Here is a 17,879-nt window from a genome sequence, read left to right as displayed (position 1 = left end):
TAAGGAGAATTTCACTATTCACGGTGATTGATGTGGTCGTCAAAACAGTAAAGTACGACTTTCAATATACCTGAAAAATCAATATTTTTGCTGCAAAATCCCAAAAATAAGAAGAAGAGGGTCGAACGCCAGAGCATCGAATAATTTAATTTGAAGTGAAGAATGGATTATTTGTCGATACAGGAACTGATGTGCATGTTGATTTTCTATTACATTTCAAACGCTTTATAAAATTCTCCCAGTTGATTAAATCCTCCATTGCCCTTATTGATTTGAGTCAAAAAGACTTTTAAGATAAACGATTTTGCGGCCTAACCCTAAGCAACAAGTCTACTGAATTTTTACGACTTATTAGAGAAAGCTCGATATTCCACCAGGGCATACATCAGTCCTTGGTTAAATACTTACAATATGAAAATTGATAAGCTTGATGAGGTAACAATCCTCTTTGGTATTTCCGATAATAACCCTGGGAATTGTTTGTTAAATCACATAATCATTCTTGGAAAATATACCATTTATTCATGTCGTTGTAAAAATATCAAGCCGTCTGTATCCTTACTGAAGGCTAAAACATCTGAAACTCGGAAATTTGAACTTTTGATTGCAAAAAAGAATAAAAAAGAATCTATTCATTATAAAAAATGGGAAAACATGTTATTGTAACTCAATAGATGAGTATCGGGTATTAACAGTTATAGACGCAGTTGTATATACAGTCGTTCTACCAAAAAGGAATTTGATGTAGAAGTATTTGTACAAATTAGGTTTATATTATTATATAACCACAACATAAATTAAATCTAGCCGACTGTGAATGTAATGTAAAGCAGTATTTCGTGATTAGTGTTAGTGAGTAGCGTAAGCGTTAGTGTAATTAACTTTGTATTTGTTTGTATTACTCTAGTATTTGTGCTTTAAGTGAAAATAAAAAAATAAATAAATAAAAAAAAAAATTAAAAAAAATACATCAGTCCTTGCTAGTAATTTTTACTGGTGACCCCTCTGTGGTAGCCGGTCCATAACACATGGGATCAATTGTTACGACTCAAGCGGCACTCAACGACCTCAACAACCGTTCCGGTAAAGTTTAAATAATTAACAGACTGCGAAGGATTCATAGCAAATAGATTTTGCTTAAATGCAAGTTAAGGACTTTTAATTCATTAAAACTTTCAAAGTGTTTTAGAGAGAAAACTAGGACAGTCTGTGTTAAACTGCAACAAAAATACACTAAAATCCACACTCTCTCGACGAAGTAATCGCATGGGCTGAGTAAACTTTACACAAATATCACTTGTGTTTTCCAAAATTGAAGAAATTGCCCGAGTCGCGCAGGATAATTTAAGATATGTTTCCTTAAGTTTACGAGGAAACATGCCATTTCTTGTTTACAATATTAAGGGCAAAATTTTCTTTCACCAGGAAGGTCAAAAACGCGCGCTGTTGCGCACAATTACCTGTAGAACGCACGAATCAGCTGAATGAAATTTAATTTTGTACCACGACGCTAAAGCAATGAAACCAGCCCTGCTAAAAGATATTCCCCGTCGATGAAATTATAATACTTATAGGCAAAGTTAAGCCTTTCTGAATGTTTTCAATTTTAAGGAGTGTACGAATGTACAAACCAATTTCAACAGAAGAAATATTCCAAAACAAAATAAGGCTCGGTTTTCTTAGGCCCTTAAATGCTTTCAGCCATTTCCAGGTTAAAAGGATCTAAATAGAGGGAGGAAAATCCATTCTGGATCTTACTTAGGCTCGAGCGTGTCTTAAGAGACGACAAATCCTCCTAGCAATTATTCTATTTTTCATTTATTTTGCTTTTATGGCCTCTTTTACGAAACATTTAATTCGGCAAACCTGGATGAGACTTCAGTCAATACCCTTTAGATCAATCTTAATCGATACTACATTTTTAGGGTAGTTATTCCTATCTTTCTCTCTCATTCCCGGGAAAAAGCTTTTCAGTACGATCTCTACGCAAACAGGGCGAGGTGGCTATCAAAGGTAGAGAAATGTACCCATTTAATCCTTTATTCAAACACAATCAGACACATGCATAGTTCTAACTTTAAGCGTGAAAAATTTCAACGATTACGCAAGCTATCTAAGTGCGCCAAAATTAAAGTTTCATTCGTTTTCATTTCTATTTTCCAGCGGTTTACTTTGGAGGCATTAATCTTCTGCCTTTCTTGTCAGCGGATTTGGTTGATGCTTTATGTGTAGTGGCATCTCTGTTTGGCAAGGACAACACAGTTTTCCGCTGATCACGATTTTTATTATAGCACTTGCACCAAGATTCCGCGAGTTTCCAATCGCAACCATGCCACCCCCAATCTTCAAATGTATTTGGGTATGCAGTTACCTTAGTGTCACCTGCACCTTGTTTCACTGACTTGTAATGGACACATGTTGGACCACGACAGGAGCACCACATGGGTTTGTAGTCACAGTCATCGTCGGTGTGGTAGCCCTCTTTTGCCAGGGTACACTCGAATTCTGGATACTCCTTGCTGAAGCTACTGGTATGGTCAAACTTTTGTGCGGCAAGTCCAGAGCTACTTATGAAGGGACAACATTTCAACTATTCAAGGAACCAAGGTAGATGGTCCAGATCGCCATGAAGGTGTGCTGAACAGACGCGGGCAATTCATCTGCTTCATTTATGAGTTGGCCAAGCAATTCAACCGACGTCGCCCCGTTTGCCAGCTTGCTATTTGTTTCCCTTTTTCCACCTTTGACAAAGCGTTTCTTGCTTGTTCTCATCTTGCTCACTTTGAATATCTCACTTTGGCTTACGTTTGAGCATGCAGAGACGCCAACCTTTCCAACCTGGGTAGGTCCTGCGACCGAAATGCAAGCTTTTACGTGGAAATCTCTTTTAGTGTAAGCCTTAGAGCTCTCTGCGAATGTCATTTGCTGAAATCCTGATCCGCGCTTCACAGACGTTATGGCATGAGAGCCGTATTCCTTAAGAAAATTACGGTACTCTCTCCATGAGTTTGGTTCCCAGGGATTTTGGGTGTTTACGGGTAAGTCCTCCAGATCACTCAGAAATGTTTCCTTCAAGCTGGTGATGTCATCCAGAAGGCATTCTTCATCGACATAGACCTTTTCTGTTAACGCCTGCTTGATTAAAGACATGCCACTCACTTCTGTGCTCTGTGAACTTTTGCTGTTTTTTGCTATTGATACCGTAACACCCAACGAGTAGGCGGACTGTAAAGAGGCGCTCAAGCTTGACTAGGTGGCAAGTGATTTATAAAATTCCTTGGTATGTGCATAATATTCGAAGTGGCTGCTTGGAGACTTTAAGGTTTTCTTTACGAGACATTTCGGAGGGAACTCCTTAAAGATCCTGTTCTCTTTCTCCTGGAAGTCGTCCAGTAAGTTGACCTTTCGAAGATCTATCACTTTTCCCAGCCCAGAATTCTCGGCTATTGTAGCCTCACATGTTTCTTTTAAATGTGTATAACACAAAAACAAGAAGCACCAAAGGGACATGCATTATTCAGCTTTTCGAATTACAATCTGCGGGAAAAAAACGCATAATAACTATGGAAAGTGGCCACAGAACGGGACCAAAACGTATGTAACATGAGGCGATTAAGGAAGTGTTTTAGTGGATACATAAAATTTCAGTTAAACTGTTTTTTTTGGCACAAACGAAAAATAAATAATAAGCTAGCATTTTTAAGCTGTTAGTAAGATATCGGTGATCATTTCCCCGTAACAAAGACCTTTCGGAAGTGACTTCGAATCAGTGGTAAGTTAAAGGTACAAATGTATGTCAAATTTGTTTGTGTTACATGAAAGACGTCCTCTAAATTGGGTATTGAATGACTTGTAATGAGTTTCAACCTGTGCTTATCACCTCGAAAAGCTCAACAACGCTCTGTGCTAAGACTGAGGCAGACTCATCAGATAGAACTGTATTGGACGAAGGGCGTTCCCTATTAAAGACTAAATGATGATCATTCTTATAATAATTGAATTAACGCAAGGGCATCCAAAATAAAAACACACCCTCGTGTGTCAGTTAAGTTGTATTGTAGCACTGCTTGGAGTTCTCGTAAGTTCTTGTCAACGAACCGGTAGTTTAAAAACGATAGCTTTTTCAAAGGTTTTAAATTTTAAAAACTGTTCTAAAAAAAACGAATGAAACTCTTGAATGAAGGGGCCTACGACGAACGTTGACTTAAGCCTCTATATTTCACTCCAAGCTTTAAATGATTCTGTAATTTAATGACGAATGTTTCTTTACTTACCACTTCAAGTAATTTTTGAGCTTTACAATGAAGCACTCGTTCGAGTTTATTTATAAGTTGCCTCCTTTTCAGTGGCGTTTACTATAAATTTGCTTTTGTCTATTTTAAAGTTTGCACGTTTGGTTCAAATTCATTGGCTTGAAGTCAAACATCATATTTTTAACTGGTTTGAATTCCAGCTTTTAAATTTCCAACTGAATAAGACTGGATTCGAAATACCTTTAAACAGGAAGCCTGTTTGTGAATTTCCACTCAAAGAACCTTTTGAATTGTAAACGGAACTGTTTACAACACGTCAGTCTGGTCAGTTCTTTAAGTACCAAGATTCTCTTTATAAAGGGTGCACCCTTAAAAACCGTCAACATTGTAGATGAATTTCCTTGAGAAATAATGAGACCTGGAACGAACAGTCTGTATGTTGACTCTGAACCGACAGGCAGTTCCGAAGCCCACCCTTGCAATCTCAAATAATCCTTTGTTTTTGAACCCCATATCCGACCAAGTGACTTTCTTTAACCATATTGCGGGCCTCAATTTGGTTACGACGCTCAGTACTATAAGCCTTTAAGTAGAATATCCATAAGTTGTAACACTGCTACTGTTGCACTTAGATCTCTTAGTAAAGTAACATGTTTTCCTAAATAGCCTTTGGGATTTGGGGTGTACTTTTCAAATCCGAAATTTTCAAATTTTATGCCTATTTACTTAGTAACCTGAGGCTTGTATTCGGCAAAACAACCAATATCAACAACAAGTGAAACTTAGTTACTTTAAAGTATGGCAGCATGATTTAGTTTATTTTTAGGATCTCTCATGTAGCGTTGCTATCTACCCACCCTATGGGGTCGAATCTTCCAGTTCTTCTTGTAAGAATGTTAGAATCTGTAAGTTGTGGTTGATATGATATATGTTTGGCTTTAAAAGATGGAACCAAGCTTAATTTAGGAGTCATAGGTCACATAATATTTGCATGTAGGCAATTCAGAGGTTAAAAGGTTTAATGTTCCACCAGTTTATCGACAAATATGAGTAAGTTCTGTAGTGCTACCGTGGCCTGCGTTATATTCTGTTAGTTTTCAAAGTGGACTTTTAATTGATATGTGCCAAAAGCGTTCCTAACTTAGTAACCTGATGATTAAATGATTTAAGGAAAGAGAACAGGTACGCACCTGTACTCCATTAAGTTAATGGATTTCACTACAAAGGTCAACTTATTACCAATTTGACCAATTTTACCATATCCAACCTATTCGAGGAAACTTTTAGCTTAAGTAGAAAATAAATCTAAGTTAGAGAAAAATATACCCTCCCCTGTTTTGGTGACGGGGAATCTTATTCGTCTATGCTTATTACGAGGATTATAATGATGATTGTCCCAAAGATGATGATGATACTAATAATGATAACAAGGATTATAAAAATAAGAATGATAATATAAGTTTTATCTAAACTTGAAGACCGATTAGCGGATCCATATTGGCAAAGGTTGGAATGGACCTTTTACTCAGAACATAAACTAATTACTATCAAAATGTGAAGAAAAAAGTGGGAAGAAAACTTGAATGAGGGAAAATCTACCTGCCACATTAATGTTGTATTTTATTTAAGTCAATAAAGAGATTAAATTTTTACGTTCGTTAAAGATACAAAGGTATCACTATTACAGGGCTAAGGCTCTTACGTGAGGTCTCTCCTTTCCTTTCCAGTGCCGTGTTGGAATATGGCCCGAGGCAGTTTTGGTGCTCCAGAGATGAAGTTATGGTACTTCTCTGTCAGATCCTTACTAGGGAGTTTGTTACAAAAAAAATCCCTGTGATAACGTGCGAAAATAATTATCGCTCGCTAATCTCTAAACCAACTGCAGACGCATTAAACGTGGCCAGTTAAATGGAGTTAGAAGGGTTCGAGGTCCTCTCTCAAAAAATTTTTGCCAGTTAAGTGTTTTTTTTTTCGCTGTCAGCTTTCAATCCCGACTTAGCGATGATTTTTCCCCCTTGTGGAATATATATTCATCAGTAATGGGAGTGCTTGTATTACAACTTGTCATGCAACGACTCAAACCTCTTGAAACAGCAAAAATATTTTTCGCATAATTTATTTGGTGCAATTGTGCAAGATTAGTTTTTAAAATACGCATTGCCAATTTTAAAGAATCCTTTCAGTCCACAAACTGAGACAGTTTAATGAAGCTGAAGAGTGATAAAGAGTAACAGTATTACAGATAAACACCTAAATATACCAAAGCTGGGATTCGTTTTAGAAAGTTTCGCATATTCTTTCCAATACACCGAAGTATCTGTAATGTTTCGATTTAGTGGGTTGCGTGTTGCTTTTACAAATCACAAACAAAGCTTAATTTAGGTGTGACAGGTGAAAGAGAGAATAAGATGTATGGAGCTGATAGGCTAAAATTTTATGGTGAAAACAAGCCTACACCAGTTCATCATTCTCTTTCACCGGGAAACCATAATGAGTTTATTTAAGACTACAGAATTACGAAAAAAAGCCGACATTTATGTTACACAGCTCAACGCGAGAGAGCAGCGAGAATCATATTATAACATACGATACTTAGTCGAAAAATAGCCGAGTCTAGAACGAATATTAAATTATTTCTTTCAACGGATCGATTGATGTATTTAGTCAATGCTGGATCCTTCAAAAAACTAAATAATAACCATTTCAGTTTCAAAATTATTTATAATCTTCATTAAAACAGTTGGCCGTATTTAAATGAGCTTTGTCTTCGAAAATTTCGAGTTTTCCTTTACTTTACTTTTTTTTTTCTTTGACGGATTTCTAAGGAAGTTTCAAATTTTTTCCATTGTAAGTGTGACACCAGTTGTTTCTTTTGTTTTAATTTAATATTTTTAACCACTATAAATAACCACAAACCTTTTTACGACATTAACTTAAAATTGCTTTAAGATATTCATTCCTTCATTTCAATCTGCATCAATGCAATCAAATTTAAACGATTGACAATTCACCGTTATGTTTCTGCTTACAATATATCTCATTGTTACGATTTTTCAGCACTCCCTTCCTCTTTAATCAGCCCTTGATGCTTAGCTTTGTGATGGTCGCTATGATGAATAAGGAGTTTGTCTGATGCGACATCTCTGCTGGGCAAAGACCACACGACCCTCCTCACATGTCTATCATAGTTATAGCAAGCACAATAAGACGCCCAGACTCTCCAATCACAACCGTGCCATCCCATATCACCCCAGGAACCGATGTTTGGAGTTGCTTTTACTTTTGACACACCTGTATCTTGTTTCTCTTTCACGTAGCGAACACACGTCTCGCCACGACACGCACACCAAACCGGTCTGTAGTGGCAGTCATTGTCACTGTGACAACCTCCTCTAGCCAATGAACACTCGAATTCCGGATAATTGTCGGAAGTACGTTTTGTGTAGTCGAATTTCTGAAAGGCAAGTCCTCTTCTTTCTTGATAATGACAACCATAGTTCAAGTATCCGAGATAGTAGTACTGAAGGTTTAAGGCTCTGACGTAGTTTGGTGAACCTGAGGTAAAACGGCTCTGTAAGATTTGCCACACCGCTCTAAAGGTGTGCTGAACAGACGAATGGGTTTCACTAGCTTCATTCATAAGTCTCTCGATAAGTTCCTTCGACATGTCGTGTAACAGCTTATTACGAGTGGCGCTGCTTCCCCCTCGAACGATCCGCTTATCAGTGGTGCTCATCTGGTACGCTTTATACGACTCGCTTTTGGTGACATTGGTGCATGCAGACACACCAATATTTCCAGCGGATATAGTTCCAGCTAAGGAAACGCAGGCTTTGACCTGTAGCTCTCTTTCACTGTAGCTTTTTGAACTTCGTGTAAATGACATCTGTTTGATCCTTGATCCACGCAAAACGGAAGTAACAACGTGGGAGCCGTACTCTTCTAGGAAATCATGGTAGGACCGCCATGAATTTTGCAACCAGGGCCGATTTATTTTCAACGGAAGTCGCTCTAGGTCAGCAATAAAGCTCTTCTTAAAGTTGTGGTTGTCATCGTTTAAACAGTCTTTGCTTAGGCGAAGCTTTTTAACTAATGCTTCGACTACTAGAGAGATGCCGCTCAAATTCGATTCTTTTGAATTTGTTCTCTTTGTTACACTATTCAGTGTAACTCCCAGGGAATAAGTCGATTCCAGCGAGACATCCAAGCCTGTTGATGTGGCCAACTTTGAGTAAAACGCCTTGGTACTTTCATAATAATTGTAATAACTTTTGGAGATGTTAAGCTTTTCTTTTTTGAAGCATTCTTCAGGGAAAGGCTCAAAAATACTTGCTTCGCGTTCCTTGAAATCTTCTAATATGTTGGTCTTGTGAAGGTTTAACGCTTTTCCAAGCTCTGCTGTTTCCTTTGTGGCTTCGGTTCGTTTGTTTCCTTTAACTTCTTGGGCAGAAGAAATGGCTGTCAGGTACATAGCCATTATAATAAGGAGAAACATGGCTGCAGTTTTCACTCGAAAAAATGTTATCAGAGTTAGTTCAATCTGCAAAGGAAGATTAGCACAGTTGAGGCTTAGAAATCTAGAAACTAGAGTAATCTACCTATAAGCTGAATAATAGACATGGACCAGACTGTTGAGAAAATTGTCGACTGTGAAATTGTATTCATATATCATGTTTGAAACTGGTATCACCTCCAATCAACACCGCGATGAAGTTACACCACCAACCAACGTTCTCTTGATAAACTACTGTTACCTATGGAGACTCCTCCTTATCATCTTTCCCTAGCGTAACGTGTGCGAAGTTAATATAGTGCAACGTAACGTAAATCTCTCAGAGCAGCTAAGTAGTCTTCAGTTTCTGTTGCAGTAGCGAATCTGCATGCATACTTACATACATATTATGGGGTCTCCCTCTACAGTAATTACAATCATAATTTATAATTATAATTAATAACGAAAAGCCAATGGTGTCTAATCATTAGATATACTGTTACATAATATTTTCTTAAAGTTCTTGATATCTCTAATGCTCTGAAGATCCTTCAGAATTTGATCAGATCTAAGTTAATTAAGTTTCGCACATTTCTGTATAGCGAGTTTTAATCGCTTTTACCTAGTCATCTTTTCTTGAGTAGTGTAATGAAGCACTCCTTCTACTTTTTTTGTCATTATTTTTCTTTCTTTCTTTTGTTTATGTGGTGTAGTAAATAGTTTTACAGTATGTACTCCCTGGGTTTCAGAGAATTTCCTTTTTCTAATTTTAAGATCGCATTTTTTTTTCCAATTTAGTGGCCCTAAGACGAAAATTCCATTTTTAACTAGTTTTCGAGATATCTTTAAACGGGAAGCTTGTCTCTGAATTTTCACTCAAAGGCGTTAACGAATAATTAAGCAAAAGCGTTGAGTACACGCCAATTTGATCAGATCATTTAAGTACCAAGATTCTCTTGAGAAAGATTGCACCCTTACAAGCCGTCAAAATTGTGGATGAATATCTTTCAAAAATAATGATACTCAAACGAACAGTTTGCATGACTTTGAACATGTTATCTGCTTTGAAATGGCCTGTTGGTCATTTCAAAACCGAGAGTTATTTAGCCTATGAACTCTTTTTGCGGTAGCCAATTTACCTTTTCAACTCAGTAAAGTAAATGGTTTGAACCCAGGAGTATCAGTAGTTTGTGTAGTGTGATCGTCCGGGTGTGTGTAGTTCTGAAAGGAACTGTTGTTGGTGACTGACGTTTCGACTATCTGTGCGATAGTCATCTTCAGAGTCAAGTGAGGAGTAGTTGTCAGTCGATGATGTTATAAGGTCTGGTCTGTTGAACGTGATTGGTCTGTTTAGCCGTGATGTGATTGGCTGGAAGACTCGTGTAGAGTTTGTTAACAGTCATTGGTCGGTTTCGATCCGTCTGTTGTTTGTCGGTCTGTTTGTCGGTTTGTTTTTTTGTCTTTGTCTTTAACGTTGGTCAGCAAATGTCGTAAAGTAGTAATAGGCCTGTGAGCTACGCGAATGTTGTAAGGGAAGTTTAGTTTACCAGGGAGATCGAAGAAGACGGCAAGCTTCCTTTTCTCGACTGTTTGGTAAGCCGAAACAACAACGAACTACGAACAACAATATACAGAAAACCGACGCATACCGACAGACTTCTTGACGAATCATCCTACAACCCGACTTCCCACAAAGCTACGACTATCAAGACATTGACAAGACGAGCGCAACTTGTTTGCAACACACCGGACAGTTTATCTGACGAAAACAAGTACCTTGACCGCGTTTTTGACAAAAACAACTACAACACTGACTTCATTAGACGAAACACTCACAGAGTTACCGACACTACAGAAACTAACAGGGACTCCACATCTATCACGACTACAGCTGCTATACCCTACATCAAAGGCACTTCTGAGGCTATCGCGCGGATCCTACAACCTTACAACATTCGCGTAGCTCACAGGCCTATTACTACTTTACGACATTTGCTGACCAACGTTAAAGACAAAGACGAACCCAACAACAGACAGGGAGCGATTTATAAGATCGAATGCTCCGACTGCCAGGCCTCCTACATTGGTGAGACTGGTAGAAACCTTAACACGCGACTAACTGAACACAAACGAGCAACTAGAAATGGCGATGCGAACAATCACATTTCTGAACATCACCGACAAACTAATCACAGAATCGACTGGGACTCTGCTAAATGCTTAACCTACAGTACAAACTATTTTCAACGACTGACTCTGGAAAGCTGGTTCACTAACTTAGAACAGACGCCTCTCAACAGATGTCAACAATTACCAGCACCTTACAAACGACTCATTAACGACGTGAACAAACCGACAAACAGACCGACAAACAACAGACGGATCGAAACCGACCAATGACTGTTAACAAACTCTACACGAGTCTTCCAGCCAATCACATCACGGCTAAACAGACCAATCACGTTCAACAGACCAGACCTTATAACATCATCGACTGACAACTACTCCTCACTTGACTCTGAAGATGACTATCGCACAGATAGTCGAAACGTCAGTCACCAACAACAGTTCCTTTCAGAACTACACACACCCGAACGATCACACTACACAAACTACTTTTCAACTCAGTTGATAAAACTAAATTAGCCCCTAGTTTCAAAACCCACTCTGAGAATTTCAGAGGCTAATTAAAATAACACGAAAAGAACACGAATTCGTAGAAAGTGACCAAACCGAACAGAACTACCAAGTATTGCCGACGAACCAAAACTGACCAATCACGACCGACCTAAACGACTTGAGTATCATTGCCAATAACAAACTGACCAATCAGCTTACATGAACCGGACTTTAAACGCTCGACTGACAACAGCTTCTCACTTAATTCTGATGATTACTACCGCCTGTGACTATTGCCGACAACTTTGTAGCCCTTCTCAAGACTTCCCTCAGCCGGAAGTTTAAACCACACGATGAATCAACACTTTCTGCGCCGATCGCCATTTGTCAATGGTCACCTTGTTTAAGTACCCTTCTTGTCCTCTTATTTTGGCAAGATACCAAATATTACGAGTGTTTTCACTTAAGTTAAAAGGTCTCGTTCTTATGGAAAAAAAACCTTTGTTTTGTGATAAACCTTTTGGATTCACGCATGTATTTGTTAAAAGAGAGTTTTTATTGTTCGCACTCCCAATTTGAAGTACTAAAACTTTTTTATGTTTTCTATAAGAGATTATTCTATACACGGAAACTAAATTTTCTTGATCGTGTTCGTTTTTATTCAAGGGGCAACGTGAGATTTTTTACTTCAGGCAAACATTTTTATGTTGTAAATCTAAAAAAAAATCGACAATTAAATTAGGTAGAGGAGTAGTTCTTAACTATTATAAAAGTGCCTTTGGGTAACTTTCCTATCTACGTACCTTTTGGTGTCTTCCAATGCACTATCCCGTGATCTCTATAATGAGTCGATGTGAAGAGATACATTTGTCTTGTAAAGGATAAAGTGTACCTTAATTTAGGAGTCAGAGCTCATGGGATTATTTGCATGTAGGTGGTTGATTGGTTAAAAGGTGCAATGGAGACAACAGAACTCCACCAGTTCATGGTACTCTATGAGTTAGTTTTGCTGGTATCCCCCTGCTTCGTGCACTTTTCAGTCTTCAAGCTGTCCAAAATGTGGTTTAAATTGATATCTGACAAAAGCATACGTGACTGGCGGAATTAATAATTAAACGACCGCGAAGAAATCCGTATTTGTTAACGTTATGAATTTCACCAGAAAACGTTTAGTTCCACTAATTTCACCAATCAAGAATTCGACAGATCGGGAAAATCTAAACCGGCTATTTTGGGCAAGAAGCCGTGTTTTAATTTCATGTAACTTGACCGTAAAATGATGACCTGTTTTACAAAATAGTCCATTTAACATTCTGTTAATAATTGAAGTACAGTCTAACCTTTCTATAGCGGCCACCTTGAACAGAGGGAAATGGCCATTGTAGAGAGGTGGCCTTAAGAGGGAAGTAATGCGGGTAGGAAATTGCTCTTTCCAAAAATGCTTTTTCTGGAACGTGAATCCGTACCATCATGAAAATAAATTTATAAAAGGAAACAGGAAAGATCAAGCTAGTTAGTGTAGACCATTGCGAACAATCTATTAACTACAAATACGCAACATAATTAAGAATTTATCTATGAACTAGAAAACAAAAAATGATGCTCCAAGACAAACAACAACAAAAACGTGTGCAAAACGATAGGAGTAATATACAGTGAGTCCTTAAGTCTGTTCTACGTCCACTTTTATTATTGCAAACTACATTAGTTTTCTTTTCGGTTGAATTAATCTATGAAATGCCGCCTGCTTGTTTGATTAGTCACCTATTTCGCTACATCGTTCGTCCGCGAGCCGAATCATAACTGGTTGTTGTAAACAGGGTGTTTTTGGCTCGTTTTCAGATGTCAAATAAAAACCAATAGGAAATTTTTTATGGAGCATGTCTATTTCCATCAGTTGCTTTTAGTTCCTCTGTTATGTTAACCAAAAATTTTTCCCCCGAATAGTTCATTTCTAAATGAACTTTGTGATGCAGGTATGACATCACCGTGTTTCTTTTCGATAAGATGGAATTTTACAACCTAATTGTTATCACATTATATTCACAGGTACTGCTGATACTGTTTTACCTGTATAAAGAAATTTACGATGTTTATGCTTCACCAGTAATTCTTGTTAAACTGTTGTATTCTTTACTTATTCCTGTCGTAGTTTAATTATATAAGTTCTTGAGACCTTTTTTTGTGAGTCAGTATCTAACCAGATCCAAAATGAATTTCCTTCCTTCTTTTAGATCCTTTGTTATTATGTTATTAGTAACGATGTGCCACGTAAATAATAAGAAGACTTTTAACGGTATATTCAGCGTTCGTCACGGCCTGCTTTTTCGGTCAACTACTGTTGTCAGTTCACAATTACCACTCAAACTTTCTTTAGACATTATTCTTAGCATCTTTCCTTTTTGTGCCGCACTGGGTAAAAATCGTTAATAGACGCCCGATTATTTCATAGATCGCAATCACTAAACAAGAAGATAAGAAAAAGAAAAAAACTAAAAATCAACTAAATTGCTGCGAGCTTATGACCTCGAAAATAAACTGAAAGGGAGGAATGAAAAGAATGAATTTGTAGAAGTAATCGCATGGGCTGAGTAAACTTTACACAAATAATACTTGAGTTTTCCGAAGTTGAGGAAATTGCCCGAGTCCCGCAGGATAATTTAAGATATATTTCCTTACGTTTACGAGGAAACATGCGACTTATTGTTTACAATATTAAGGGCAAAATTTCCTTTCACTAGGAAGGTCAAAAACGCACGCTATTGCACAATTTCGAGGGAAGCCATTTCAGTGTTCCGTTAGCATCAATTAACTGTAGATCTCAAGAATCAGCTGAATGAAATTTTAATTTTGTACCACGACACTAAAGCAATGAAACCAGCCCTGCTAAAAGATATTCCCCTTCGATGAAATTATAATACTTATAGGCAAAGTTCAGCCTTTCTGAATGTTTTACAAACCAATTTTAACTGAAGAAAAATTCCAAAACAAAATAAGGCTCGGTTTTCTTGGGCCCTTAAGTGCTTTCAGCAATTTCCAGGTTAAAAGGATCTAAATAGAAGATGGAAAATCCATTCTGGATCTTACTTAGGCTTTATGGTCTCTTTTACGAAACATTCAATTCGGCTAACCTGGATGAGACTTTAGATCAATCTCAATCGATATTACATTTTAAGAGTAGTTGTTTTTGTCTTTCTCTCTCATTCCCGGGAAAAAGCTTTTCAGTACGATCTCTACACACACAGGGCGAGGTTGCTATCAAAGGTAGTGACATGTACCCATTTAATCCTTTATTCAAACACAATGAGACACAAGCATAGTCCTAACTTAAGCGTGAAAAATTTCAACGATTACCTAATTTATCTAAGTGCACCAAAATTAAAGTTTCATTCGTTTTCATTTCTATTTTCCAGCGGTGTACTTTGGAGACATTAATCTTCTGCCTTTCTTGTCAGCAGATTTGGTTGATGCTTTATGTGTAGGGGCATCTCTGTTTGGCAAGGACCACACAGTTTTCCGCTGATCACGATTTTCATTATAGCACATGCACCAAGATCCCGCAAGTTTCCAATCGCAACCACGCCACCCCCAATCCTCAAATGTGTTTGGGTATGCAGTTACCTTACTTTCACCTGCACCTTGTTTCACTGACTTGTAATGGACACATGTTGGACCACGACAGGAGCACCAAATGGGTCTGTAGTGACAGTCATCGTCAGAGTGGCAGCCCTCTTTTGCCAGGGTACACTCGAATTCTGGATACTTCTCTCTGGAGCTACTGGTATGGTCAAACTTTTGTACGGCAAGTCCAGAGCTACTTATGTATGGACAACCATAATTCAAGAACCCAAGATAGTAGTACTCAAGGTTTGTGGCTCGGATATTGTTAGGAGACCCCTGTTTAAATCGGCTCTGTAGGATGGTCCAGATCGCCATGAAGGTGTGCTGAACAGACGCGGGCAATTCATCTGCTTCATTCATTAGTTGGCCAAGCAATTCAACCGACGTCGCCCCGTTTGCCAGCTTGCTATTTGTTTCCCTTTTTCCACCTTTGACAAAGCGTTTCTCGCTTGTGCTCATCCTGCTCGCTTTGGATATCTCACTTTGGCTCACGTTTGAACATGCAGAGACGCCAACCTTTCCAACCTGGGAAGGTCCTGCGACCGAAACGCAAGCTTTTACTTGGAAATCTCTTTCAGTGTAAGCCTTAGAGCTCTCTGCGAATGTCATCTGCTGAAATCTTGATCCGCGCTTCACAGATGTTATGGCATGAGAGCCGTATTCCTTAAGAAAATTACGATACTCTCTCCATGAGTTTGGTTCCCAAGGATTTTGGATGTTTACGGGCAAGTCCTCCAGGTCACTCAGGAATGTTTCCTTCAAGCTGGTGATGTCATTCAGAAGGCATTCTTTATCGACATAGACCTTTTCTGTTAACGCCTGCTTGATTAAAGACATGCCACTCACTTCCGTGTTCTGTGAACTCTTGCTCTTTGTTGCTACTGATACCGTAACACCCAACGAGTAGGCGGACTGCAAAGAGGCGCTCAAGCTTGACTGGGTGGCAAGTGATTTATAAAATTCCTTGGTATTTGCATAATATTCGAAGTGGCTGCTTGAAGACTTCAAAGTTTTCTTTACGAGACATTTCGGGGGGAACTCCTCAAAGATCCTGTTCTCTTGCTCCTGGAAGTCGGCCAGTAAGTTGACTTTTCGAATATCTATTACTTTTCCCAGCCCAGGATTCTCGGCTACTGTAGCCTCACATGTTTCTTTAAATGTGTATAACACAAAAACAAGAAGCACCAAAGAGACATGCATTATTCTGCTTTTCGAAGTACAATCTGCGGGGAAAAAATGCATAATAACTATGGAAAGTGGCCACAGAACGGGACCAAAACGTGTTTAACATGAGGCGATTCAGAAATTGTTTTAATGAAAACAGAAAACTTCAGTTAAACCTTTTGTTTTGACACAAATGAAAAACAAATAATAGGCTAGCATTTTTAAGCTGTTAGTAAGATATCGGTGATCATTTCCCCGTAACAAAGACCCCCCGGAAGTGACTTCGAATCAGTGGTAAGTTAAAGGTACAACTTAAAAGATATGTCAAATTTGTTTGTGTTACATGAAAGACGTCCTCCAATTTGGGTATTGAATGTCTTGTAATGAGTTTCAACCTGTGCTTATCACCTCGAAAAGCTCAACAATGCTCTGTGCTAAAACTAAGGCAGACTCATCAGATAGAACTGTATTGGACGAAGGGCGTTCCTTATTAAAGACTAAATGATGATTATTCTTATAATAGTTGAAATAACGCAAGGGCATCCAAAACAAAAACACACCCTCATGTGTCAGTTAAGTTGTATTGTAGCACTGCTTGGACTTCTCGTAAGTTCTTGTCAACGAACTGGTAGTTTAAAAACGATAACTTTTTCAAAGGTTTTAAATTTTAGAAACTGTTTCTTAAATGAAGGGGCCTACGACGAACGTTGACTTAAGCCTCTATATTTCACTCCAAGCTTTAGATGATTCTGTTATTTAATAACGAATGTTTCTCTACTTACCACTTGAAGTAATTTTTGGGTTTTACAATGAAGCACTCTTTCGAGTTTATTTATCAGTTGCCTTCTTTTCAGTGGCGTTATCTATATATTTGCTTTTGTCTATTTTAAAGTTTGCGCGTTTGGTTCAAATTCGGTGGCTTGAAGTAAAACATCCCATTTTTAACTGGTTTGAATTCCAGCTTTTAAATTTCCAACTGAATAAGACTGGATTCGAAACATCTTTAAACAGGAAGCCTGTTGGTGAATTTCCACTCAAAGAACCTTTTGAATAGTAAAAGGAACTGTTTACAACACGTCAGTCTGGTCAGTTCTTTAAATACCAAAATTCTCTTTATAAAGGGTGCACCCTTAAAAACCGTCAGCATTGTAGATGAATTTCTTTGAGAAATAATGAAACCTGGAACGAACAGTTTGTATGTTGACTCTGAACCGACAGGCAGTTCCGAAGCCCACCTTTACAATCTCAAATAATCCTTTGTTTTTGAAACCCCATATCCAACCATATTGCGGGCTTCAATTTGGTTACGACGCTCAGCAATATACGCCCTTAAGTAGAATATCCATCAGTTGTAACACTGTTAGTATTGCAACCACTAAGATCTCTTAGTAAAGCAAGATGTTTTTCCTAAATAGCCTTTTGGACTTGAGATGTACTTTTTAATTTTCAAATTGTATGCCTATTTACACCACTAACACCCCCTGATGTCTTCTACAAAGAAATAATTCACAAGCACTGAACAAAATGCTGTAATTTTACAGAAGAAACTAAAATCAAGATGTTTGAATCCAGCTTGTCGTCTTCGTCTCCAGTATCCTGTTTACAAGTGGCTAACTGAGATTTGGTACTTTTGTCGAATATTTTAAAGTTCAAAAGAGGAGATTACTTAAAAACTGTAAAGTGTGTTTTATAAATTAACTTTATGAGTTGTTCTAAATTGCAGGATCAAA

General features: G+C 38.0%; 2 protein-coding genes and 1 pseudogene across 2 annotated transcripts; all 3 read right to left on the bottom strand.

Annotated features, from left to right (window-relative positions):
- Window positions 1-2,167: 2,167 nt before the first annotated feature.
- On the bottom strand, window positions 2,168-3,514 carry LOC131799775 (DELTA-alicitoxin-Pse2b-like; annotated as a pseudogene).
- Window positions 3,515-7,296: 3,782 nt separating this feature from the next.
- Window positions 7,297-8,748, bottom strand: LOC131799774 (DELTA-alicitoxin-Pse2b-like). Its single transcript, XM_059117474.1, has one exon. It carries the CDS (start codon window positions 8,746-8,748, stop codon window positions 7,297-7,299), a length of 1,452 nt encoding a protein of 483 aa, XP_058973457.1.
- A 6,018-nt stretch (window positions 8,749-14,766) lies between these two features.
- On the bottom strand, window positions 14,767-16,185 carry LOC131799773 (DELTA-thalatoxin-Avl2a-like). Its single transcript, XM_059117473.1, has one exon. The coding sequence runs from the start codon at window positions 16,183-16,185 to the stop codon at window positions 14,767-14,769; it is 1,419 nt and encodes a 472-aa protein (XP_058973456.1).
- Window positions 16,186-17,879: the final 1,694 nt, after the last annotated feature.

The sequence above is a fragment of the Pocillopora verrucosa genome, chromosome 1 (assembly GCF_036669915.1).
Source record: "Pocillopora verrucosa isolate sample1 chromosome 1, ASM3666991v2, whole genome shotgun sequence".
In the NCBI taxonomy this organism is placed as follows: Eukaryota; Metazoa; Cnidaria; class Anthozoa; order Scleractinia; family Pocilloporidae; genus Pocillopora; species Pocillopora verrucosa.
The sequence above is the reverse complement of the archived record's forward strand: the minus strand, read 5'-3'. Positions and strand labels throughout refer to the sequence as shown.